Consider the following 10,725-nt stretch of genomic DNA (forward strand, 5'->3'; position numbering starts at 1 on the left):
TTACAGTTAGAAAGAATCTCCCTACACTCAGATTATAAAGACATTTATGTATTTTCTTCTACAACTTGTATGGCTTGGTTTTTACATTTAGATCTCTGATCGGTGTGGGGTTATTCAGGAGCAGAGAGTACAGCATAGATCCAATTTAAATATTTTTGTAAAAAGCCGCCCAGTTGTTCCCAACACCATTCGTTGAAAAGACTGTTCTTTTTCACAGTGATTTGAGAGGCCACCTTCATCAGATACTGTGTTTCTGGCCTTCCTCTTGGTCTGTCTGTCCATAGACAAGTACCACACTGTTTTAACTATAGAGGCCTAACACACCTTGTAATACCTGGTGGAACTGAGCCCCTTGTTGATCTTATTCAGGGGTTTCCTAGATAGTCTTACATACTCATGTTTCTATATGAACTTAAGAATCATGTTCAGATCCAGAAAAAAATTATGCTTTTACTTCTATACATTAATATTTAATTAAGGGAGAATTGACTTCATTATGAGCCTGAGTTGTCCTGTCCAAGAACAAGGGCTGTCTTTCCTTTGGCCCAAGTAAATTTTGTGTGTTTTCGGTTTCTCACACCAGCCGCAGCTCCAAGCTGTGGCTAGGGCCATTGGACTCCGAGGCTCAGAGAGGCCTTTTTGCCAGCACGTTCACGCAGCTTTGCTGCAGGACATGAGGCAGGAGGTGACACACCTCTCTCCATCTCATGGCCGGAGTATGGGAGGAACCAGAGAGTCACAGTGAGCACACGCAGGCCCAGAGTGGCCGGTGACGTAATCAGAAAGAGATGAGGTAAGGCCCAGTTCGGATCTCCTGGCTGTAGTGTTAGAGCTCGTTCTAGCATGTTCTCTGGTTGTCCCTGCATACCTTGTTCCTCCAGCTCCCTCCCCGAGAAAGCAATAAGGCCTCTTATGTTCTGGCTACTTCGTTAAATTACTAGTACTCTTCAAGCTTTCTATCTCATTGTAAAGCTGCCCATCAACCACAGCTGGTGGAAAGAGGTCATGTGTTTGCTTCTTTGTCCCACCCCCAGCTTTGTCAAGTCCATTTGGACAGTTTCAGAAAATACGAATGTTTATAGAGAACCCTCTGGTTAACCAATGTATTTCATCTTTATCCCAGGTTTCTACATGACCAAAACAGTTCAGCTTTCAAATTCTATCGAAAAAAAGTATTTGAACTGTGCCCATCGATTTGCTTTACGTCATCTCCGCTGAACCTTCCTGCCAGCAAGAGCGCCGATTCTCAGGAGAGCCCCCTGGAGCCCATGGAGGGGGAAGGAGAGTTTGAGGATGAGCCCTCTCAGCGCAAGGCTGAGCTGGAGAGCCCAGAGGTGATGCCTGAGGAAGACGAGGACGAGGAGGAGGATGAGGAGGACGAGGAAGGGAGTGAGGAGGCCCCCACTCCTGGAGGGGCCTCCAGGCCGGCAGGAGGGTCGACCAAGTCTGAGGGCTCGGAGGGCAGCCCCCCAGCTGATGGCCTCCTGAGTGGGGTGGCCGAGGATGGCCCGGCTGGTGCGCCTGCCCTGTCACAGTCCTCTTCAGGGGCCTGCTTCCCCCGGAAGAGAGTCAGCAGCAAGTCGCTGAAGGTCGGCATGATTCCGGCTCCCAAGAGGCTGTGTCTCATCCAGGAGCCCAAAGGTAAGTGCCTGGCTATTGACACAGTGCCCCCAGCACGGTCTTCTGTTTAACACCTGAGGAGGAGTCATGGTGCTCGGTTGTGGGCCATGAAAAATTGTGGAGATGTTGTCTGTTTTGAAGAATTTACCTGGCCCTCAGCCCAAGTTCAGGTGCAAGATGACCAACTGGCCCCCGTCACCCTTTCCGCCTCTGATTACTCCAGCTAACCTGGACATTACCTTCCAGAACACTCCCAGGGCCAACACAACATGGGGTTCTTCGGTCTTATGTTTTTAACCTAAAATAGTCCTATTGGTTTTGCACACAGTCCAAAATGTTCATGAGAAACTGACGTTTCCAGTTGGTCTGAGGTTGGCACTCTAAGGAGATGCTGCGTTTGGCTTCTAGCACCCCACATGCTGCTTGTTATTTTCCATTATTGCTCAGCTTCCAACAGGGGAGTCCTGGCTGTGGAAGGAATGGGCCTGGGTCATCTTGGCTGTTTCCTGCCTGTGATCTTGAGGCGTGCCCAGCTTTCTGAGTGCCTCCATCTCCCCAAAGACCCCAGAGTAGTGATGACTGCTTAGTGACGATGAGGCAGGAGGACACGGACCAGGATCAGTCTTGGGCAGCAGTTAGTGGGAGCTGTGCAATCCATGCTCTGCCAGCCTTGGCCATGGAGGGCCATCTCCTTCCTGCCTGTGGGGAGGGTCAAGGTTCTTGAGGTACAATTTACCAGCAGTAAAGGTGCACCCTTTTCAAGTGGACAGTTCACGGAGTTTTGGCAAAGGTGTATAGGCATGAGCCCCCCAGTACAGCCGAGCTGGAGCTCGTCCCAGAAGTGTCTCTGTGTCCCTCTGCAGTTTTCTCCTCTACCCAGCCCAGGCAACCACTGCCCATCATTCTGGCCTTGTGGTTTTGCCTTTTCTAGGCTGTCAGTAGGCGAATCACATCATGTCCCGCCTTTTGTTGGGCTGCTCGCTGCCCACCCAGGTTTCCACACAGCCGGGCCTGTGTGGAGCTGATGCTGCGATGCTTGTGTGGCAGGTGGTTTTGGTGAACAGGGCTCCATTGTGTGCGGAGAGCCTGTGTGTTCTATGTTACTGAGACCATCATATTCACACCCAGCAGTGTCAGTATAGTTTCTCCTGCTAAAGGACAGTTCTCGTGGTTTGTGTTTGGAAACCTTGGTGTTGCAATGGATTTCTAACTGTTCTACTAAACTCTTATGTCCTTCAGAACTTATCAGAGTATGGTAGCACATCAGAATGCTTGTTAAGATGGCTTTTATGGGGGGAAAGTGGAATTCTTTCTACTTAAGAAGCTCTCAGTTATTTTGATAGGGTGGTTGATGAGATAGTACCAGACGTGCTGAGCTCTCCTTTGTCAAATATAATAATAACAATAATAATAACGTGATGTGGTGCTGTGTATGAGAAGCATGGTTGTTTTTACTAGAAAGTTCTGAGTGGACTTTACTTCTCTATCTATGGAACAGTCACAGGGACATGAGGAGGGCACAGTGTTGCAAATAGCTCATTTGTTGAAGCAAAATGTATTCCTGCAGTCATGGAAAATGATCCACGTGTCAGGTCCTTCGTCATAAACGTGGGAGTCACACTTAGGTAGACTCTCCCATAGCGAGGCAGCCCTCAGTTGAGCCTCTGTTCTGCCTCTGCACTCCGTGGGTCACAAGGTTCCTGAGAGGAGTCAGGGCCAAATGGCTGGCCCTGTGGTGCAGCTCCTAGCCACCTTCTGTCTGCAGAGGGGCTATAAGCCAAAACTGCAGCACCCTCATCCTCTAAATAATTTGGGGAAAGTACATATATGTGTATATATACATTTCTTTTGTCTTCCAGTTCACGAACCAGTTCGAATTGCCTATGACAGGCCTCGGGGTCGTCCCGTGACCAAGAAGAAGGTGAGTGTGGCTGTGAGTCCTCACGTGTGACGTAGTCAGAGTTTGCCAGAGTTCCAAAGGGCACTGGCGTGACTAAGCTATACTCATACTTCAGGCCAGGTGTCAGCATACAAAGCACAACACACAGCCTTTTCTCTCCCGGGACTTCTTAAAAGTGTTTTGCATTGCCCAAAACCACAAGAGGGAGTAATTAGTCTACTTAACGGATGTGTGAGGCCTGATATGTGCAATGGATTGGAGAGATGAACAAGATAATGTCTCAGCCAATGAGAAGTTCAGATTTAGTAGACTATAATTGTGGTTAAAAGAGTGTGCTACTTTGCTAGTGAGCCGAGCGCATGTGCGTACGCATGTGTGTTTATTAACTGGTCAACACCTCTTGTGCTCCCAGCTCCATCTGCCCACCTTGAGGCAGCCATGAGCGGGGCTGGCAGCAATAGAAATGTGCAGGACCGGGAATGGTGGGTGCTGTGGGTGCAGAGAAGCAGGTCAAAGGGAGGCAAGCAATAAGGTGGGTTGGGGGGTACCCTTTAAGCAGGGAGGCCTAGGAGAAGCCCCAAATCAGTCACAGGTCAGCACGGAGCCCTTTGTGCCTAGAATGGAGTGATGGGGTGAGGAAGTAGAGGTGGCAAGCACCCAGGTCACATAGGGCTTGTCAATGGATGTCAGCACTGTGGCCCTTTCTCTGGGAGAGGCATTGGAGAACCACGGTGGGGATTTGGGTGGAAAACATGGCCACTATGGCAGCTGTGTTGAGAGCAGCCTGTGGGGTGGGGGGCGAGGCAGAGCCGGGGGTCCAGGAGAGGTGAAGGTGGAGTTGGTGGGACTTGCTCATGGATTGGATGTGGAACAGAGAAAGCCAAGAGCCCAGGGTGACTCCAGGGTTGTCAGCCTGGACAGTTAAGAGAATGGAGCTGCCATTGACTGAAATAGGGAGCCCCTGTGGGAGCAGGTCATTGGAAGGACACCGGGGCACACTCCAGACAGCTGGGCTGACACATGTCGGGGCAGGTGAGGCTACATAAGCTCACTTGGGATACATGTGGGGACATCACAAGTCTCTAGAAGTCAGGGAGGTGAGTGGGGAACCAGGCGAGGTCTCTGCTGGTGTCAGGGGGTGAGCAAAGCCCAAGTTGTGGCTCAGACCTGTTCTGAGTGCATTGCATCAATATCAATGGCCAAATGAAGCATCGGTGTGACCCCAGTTACAGCTGAGAGCAGGGACCTTCCTGTACCCGAAGCTTATGGTCTTAACAGCTGTGTTGGGTTTTAAGCCGACCCAGCACCCGGGTACCCATCTGGTGGCCTGTGTGAGGCACAGCCTGGTGAGAAGGCAGCCTTTTCAGGCTCAGCCTGGCCATCTAATCTTGGCATGTGAATCCTGAGGTTTTGTACATCTGTAAAGTGGGGCAGTTGCACCTATCCTGCAGGTAGGAAATACCTTGAGGATTAAATGAAATATATGTTAACCCGATGTGCAGCCAGCTGGTGTCCTGCAAACATGGGTCTCTCTTTGGGGTGACTGCAGGCAGGGAGGAGGTCTCCCCTGCAGCTCTCTGTGCACACCTCAGCCTGGCCTATGGTGCATGGCTTTGCTCCAGCCCCAGGAAACCAGGCAGGGTGATTCTTAGACACAGTTGAACACTCACAAAGATCTGTCCAGCTGAGTGGACCCCTGTTCCTCCTGTTGCTCCCACCTGAACTGCTTTCCCGAAGGAGGATGCAAGCCTGCCATTTGGGGACCCGTGGCCAGCCTTCCCTCTGCCTTCCCCATCCTCTTCCCCTCCCACACTTGTCCCCTGCTCAGACCCTCTCCACTACTCCCGGCTGCCTTGATCAGGATAGAGGAACCTTCTCCCTGGGAGCATGTGAGGCCCTGGGGACAGGCTGTGTTGAGTGTTTAGTAAACAGATTAAAGAAATAGGCAGGCGGCAGGGACTCTGAGCCCCCAGCTGCCCAGCGGTTCCAGCACACTGTGGGTGCTAATGAATATTCATGAGTGAATGGAAATCCCCTTTGCTCACACTGGGCAGGCTCCTCCTCCAGAGGCCTCTAGGCTTTTTAATTTGTCTTCCCACAGTCAGCTCTGGAGCCCAGACTTCCTCTAGGGCTTCTTACCTTTCTACCCACAAGGTCTTTCCCAGGCCCCATCCTTCTTCTCAGCTGCACTGGCTCTCAGTGAGGTCTGCTCTGTGCTAGACATGGACCCCAGAGTCCAAATGAAACCCGGTCCCTGCCCTTGGGGAGCTCTCAGAGCTCCAGACCTGGGAAGGACCAGACAGACATAGGTCAGTCAGGTTTGCTGAGTAATGCCTGAGGGCAGCCAGGGAAGCTTCCAGGATAGGGTCACTGCTCAGAGTTTTGGAAGCCCATGGGAATTAATGAAGCAGTGGGAGAGGAGTGGGGGTCAAATAGGGAGGACCCTTTGAGTCGATTTTTCTGTACAGCCTCTCTCCACTGCCTTTCTGGATCCCTCCTGCCTTAGCCCTGCTGCCCCTCTGACTCCTGCACTCCAGGGGCCTTCCTGCCTCAAGTCCTGTGCCCTGTGTCCCTCAGCCTGGGATATGCCCTTTGGTCATCACAGGGCCACTCTCTTTATCCAGGTCTCCACTCTGGGCTCTTCCTACTCACCCTTTGGCCCCAGGACCCACCATCCCCTCACAAAGTTTAATTCACAGTCTCAACACTGCAACAAGAGTGGTCATGGTGAAGCCTGAGAGGCTGGTCTGGTGTGGCTCTATGGGGATACCTCAGACTGGTGACCTCCAACCTTTAGAGGTCTGAACCCACCCAGGGAATATCGCCAGGACCATGGCTTGATCTTGAGCATCTGTGGAGTCAGGGAGGCATTAGGGGTGTTAGTACTGGACCATGTCCAGGTGTAACCCAGGGCAGACCCTTGCTCCAGGGGCTTTGCTGCACCTCACGTGCCACACTCTTCTCTCTCCTCAGAAACCCCAGGACTTTGATTTCGCCCAGCAGAAACTGACCGACAAGAACCTGGGATTCCAGATGCTACAGAAGATGGGCTGGAAGGAGGGCCACGGCCTGGGCTCCTGTGGGAAGGGCATCAGGGAGCCCGTCAGTGTGTACGCAGTGGGCGCTGGGGGCCAGGGGTGGGGATGAGCAACCATGCCTGGGGAGATGAGGCTTTCTGTGGGATTCTGGTCCTAAGTCCTTTGACCTGCAGCCTGATCCTTGGTTTCCTTCATGTCGAACATGGCTTATAGCAGATCATTTACATATGCAGGTGTTCATACAGCTCCTTGCTGCACTTGCATAGACTTGGTCCCTGGCATTTGGCCACACTCATTATTATCATAAAAGCTTGAGTGGTAATGCTGAGTAGTTATGCTAAGAGCCACTTCCCTTTTCCAGGAGCCCACATGCAGACTAGCCAGGGTAGAGCACGGCCCAGAGTTTATTAAGCCCCATTAGCAGCCAGCAAGCATTTCAGTTAAAATTGAGCTTAGCACCTGCTGGGGAGGCTTTCTGCTGTAGTCAGGGGCTGGCTTCTGAGCACACTTCTCAGAAAGTTCGCATGCCTGCACGGGTGAGTATCCCTTGTTCCCCACTGTGAATTGTGTCTTATTTTCCCCCTCCCTTGCTGTCACTGTTGTGTGTCCCTCATACCTCTGTCCCACTCAGATGACTCAGGCTGTTTTCCATCTCCTGGTGGCCGGTCTCTGGGCTCAGGTGTGGCTAACTCTCCATTTTGCTCCTTAGGGGAACTGCCTCGGAAGGGGAGGGGTTGGGTGCCGACGGGCAGGAGCACAAAGAAGACACGTTTGACGTGTTCCGTCAGAGGATGATGCAGATGTACAGACACAAACGGGCCAACAAATAGGTACGTATGTGAGCTAGTGTGGGGGGCATTCTGCCTAAGCTGATGTTCTGGTACACAGAGAAGCTTCCTCCAGAAAAGTTAGTGTGCCCCACTCCTCAAAACCCAAACATCAAAATATCACTCCCCCCAAAAGATCATAAAATTTTGTGAGGGAAACAAAAGGAGTGTTTGGATGTGGATGTGTCCCACCTCTCACCTTCCAGGCTGAAGGAACGAGCCCCGTGCTCGCCAAGCGCCACTGCACGCAGCCCATGGTGCGGCCTCTGCACTGGGCTCCCAGGTGCGACTGTACGTGGCCATCTTGTGGAAACAAGCCACCACAGGAGTGGCCTGGTGTCTTACGAGTGTAAGAGTGACCTGGAAGCTGGTGCTGCAGAGGACGCCACTCTGCTTCATCCCTTTCTGAGGGTCTTCAAATTCTTTTCCTTCTGAGGGGCCTTTGGCCTATAAATATCCTATCTTTCTCCTATCTTTCTCCTCTCCTCTCAGTTTTGAACAAAATCGTTCTCTCCCTGAATAGATGAAAACCATTGGTGAGAAAGATAAGGCTTGAAGCAGCAATTACTCTTAAAAGGCCACCTCTGTCCCGGATCTGCCCTGGAACCAGTGCCCAAGTAGGTTTGGTGTGTACACGAAAAACAAACATCTCCGCAGTTTCTGGTGCGGAGGTTCCACCCGCTGGCTTTTCTTTTTCTTAAAAAAAGAACGCACCATTTCCAATCTGCTTTTGCCTTTCACCCTCTTCCAAATGCTTTTGGCAGCAAGTCTTCTCCAAGTCTCCCCTGGTTCCGCTCAGAAGGTGGGGCTGCCGTTGAAAGCACCAGCACCCTTTAAGTGCTCAGGAACCAGCTCCTGTCGGTTTTTCTGTCCTGGGACACATTGCTCTCTAAAAGTGATCTGCTTGCAAACTTGATACCGAAACAGTCACAGATCATATCTTCTCAAATTTAAATAGGGAATATAAATCAGTAATAATGAGGTCTGTGCTTTGGTACCACAGCTGTCGGTTGGAGTGCTGAAGCTCTTTAAACAAGTGGAGGTAGTGGATTCGATGAACGTGTTATTTATGGAGTCTCATCTCTTAAATGCATCCCAAGAGACTTGACGAAATTTCAGCAATGTATTCAGCAGCTGTATTCAGGGGGGAGTAATCATTACACCGATGAAACTTTCCCCAAATTTACGTGTCTCTTAGAATCCACAAAGCAAACTAGTTTTTTTTTCTTAAACCACATATGGAGTCTCTCCTACAAAGGGGTGGGAGGTGTAAACTCTTCAAGACTCTTCATTTTTTGCATGTGTGGCAGTGTAAAGAATTGTTTTATTAGGGCCTTTGTACAGAGCAGAAAGGATCCTCTTGGGGTGGGCTCTGCAGCTGTTCGCTATTTCAAGGCGTATGATTGCCGCCCCTTCCAGCTTCTCGCACTCTGCCTCTTGCAACTACATGCAAAATTCTCAGGCTGTGGGAATCTCTCAGCCCTTTCTCACAAAGCAGCAGTGTTGAAGTTTTAAATACATGCTAAAATCTGGAAAACAGGATCCTGCTGATACTATAAGCTTGGGGGACACAGCAGTGAGTTACCCTGTCAGCCACTTGTATTGGCTGTTATGAAATCCTTGCTTTCTCAAAGCCCGAGACCTCCTGGGCTGTAGTCCCAGGCTCCTCTGGATCTGTCTTATCTGTCTGGCCCACGCTCACCAGCACAGCGTCACGGGCCTGTGCCAGCATCTCACGTGCCCGCCTGATGTTGCCCTTCTTCATGCCACGGGTAGTCCCCAGGGCCCTGCTTGCTTCTGGTCACTTTTGTTGCTTTGGCAACTGGCAGATCTTTATGGCCACGGACATGCTGGAGGTTCTTCAGCAGAGTTGAAATAGCCTGCAGGGGTGGTGTGGTTTGGGGGAACCACAGCTATGGGTTTTTTTTCTAATCTTTCCAACAGCCTTCCATGTTGGCTGGGGATCAGGTAAAGGGATAGAACTCTGAGAACAGGGCCTTGATCCCGCATGGCCTTTCACAGAGCACCCTTTGGTGCTGAGTGAGGTGTGCACCCCCCAGCATGGGTCCTGGCTCTTTTTTCAAGCATCATATTCGCTTTGTCCTAGTATACTCATTCTTGGCTTTCCTCTGCTTTTATTTATAAGTAAAATACTTTAGGAATTCCAGGGGTTTGAGCCCTGTTCCCACAGCCTCCTGCCACTCCTCCTTCTGGGGGTGTCCTGCTTTGAGCTGACACTGTGAGCCTTTGGCAGTCATCAAAGGGAGCACCTACTTCTTGAGCCTGGAAAGTCCTGTAAGCACTCAGGTGGCGCTTCTGTGGAGTTGGCATTGAGGCAGTGAAGGTGTTGCGTGGGCCGGGGAGGAGCGTGGTGGTGCGTCCCTGTGCCAGCTGTCGGCTGGGGACCAGCGTGCTGGCCCTCTGTGCCCGCCCTTGCCCTCTCCAGCAGAGGCCACTCTGCGGAGAGCACGTGTGAGAGCAAGTGTGATGTGCGGTTGCATAGCCTTGTCAAAGTCACAGTGTCTTTTCTGTCATTCTAGTTCCAGGGTCTCTTCCATGAGGACGACAGGCATCCGGAAAGTGCTAACTCACCACTTTGGGTGCTTACTGTCTCTGCCTTGTTTCCATCACTGGAAATCATATAGAGAAATTTAGCGTTTTTGGTCCTTGGTAAAACCTAGAAGACGTTTGTGATGTTACAAAATGGAAGCTTTGGGTTTTGTTTCTTTTTTTTTAATCTAAGAAGTTGTGAATGTTGTTAATCATTTAGCAGTTGAAATAAATGTAGAGGAAACCTAATTTTCCATGGTCTCCGTTGATGTGTTTTTAAATCAGACTGGTTGGGGAACACATGGTAGACGTTGTAGGGCCAACGTGGAGCCAGATCATAAACACTGCTGCCTCCCAGGCATGCCCTCTGCCTGCGGGGGCCTTTCTGACTGGCTTGCTGCAGCTGGGGAGCCTGGTAAGTCACTGGGAAAGCCTAGAGGGTGCCAGAAAGCAGGTAGTGATCAGGGCCAAACATAGTGGGTGGGTCCACTCTGTTTTCTGTAGAGAGGGGGGTTTATTGCTGGGTACAGAAATCTGCCTTTGAGAGGGTGTCGGGACATGGGAGCTTTACCTGAGCTGCCCACAATTCACCTGCCCACCTCAAGGCCTTCCCTGATCTCAGGGTCGGGGTTACAGCTGCCAGAGTTAGACCAAGGCCCACCTGGGCTTCCCCCTGAGTTAGGAGCTGGCCTGTGGGACATCTTCAAAGCTCCAGGCTGTTCCCATATTCTGCCCAGCCTGTGTATGATTCCTCCATCAGCAGCCCCTTGGCCCTTCTGGTGAGGAGGGA

The 10,725-nt window shown here is 51.2% G+C and overlaps 1 protein-coding gene across 13 annotated transcripts in view; it reads left to right on the forward strand.

The window, feature by feature from the left end:
- Positions 1 to 10,184, forward strand: part of SUGP2 (SURP and G-patch domain containing 2) — a 31,138-nt gene extending 20,954 nt beyond the window's left edge. For 4 of the 13 annotated variants that reach the window (XM_032626342.1, XM_032626338.1, XM_032626341.1 and 1 more), the window contains exons 7-11: positions 1,124 to 1,641; positions 3,480 to 3,541; positions 6,494 to 6,630; positions 7,268 to 7,388; positions 7,909 to 10,184. In XM_032626342.1, coding sequence (XP_032482233.1) covers positions 1,124 to 1,641; positions 3,480 to 3,541; positions 6,494 to 6,630; positions 7,268 to 7,388 — 838 coding nt within the window. In that variant the 3' untranslated portion in view covers positions 7,909 to 10,184. Of the gene's footprint in view, positions 1 to 1,123; positions 1,642 to 3,479; positions 3,542 to 6,493; positions 6,631 to 7,267 lie in introns of all 13 variants that reach the window. The other 9 variants (XR_004349157.1, XR_004349159.1, XM_032626340.1 and 6 more) reach the window with 7 other exon arrangements.
- Positions 10,185 to 10,725: the final 541 nt, after the last annotated feature.

Source organism: Phocoena sinus, chromosome 3 (assembly GCF_008692025.1).
Source record: "Phocoena sinus isolate mPhoSin1 chromosome 3, mPhoSin1.pri, whole genome shotgun sequence".
Classification (NCBI taxonomy): domain Eukaryota; kingdom Metazoa; phylum Chordata; class Mammalia; order Artiodactyla; family Phocoenidae; genus Phocoena; species Phocoena sinus.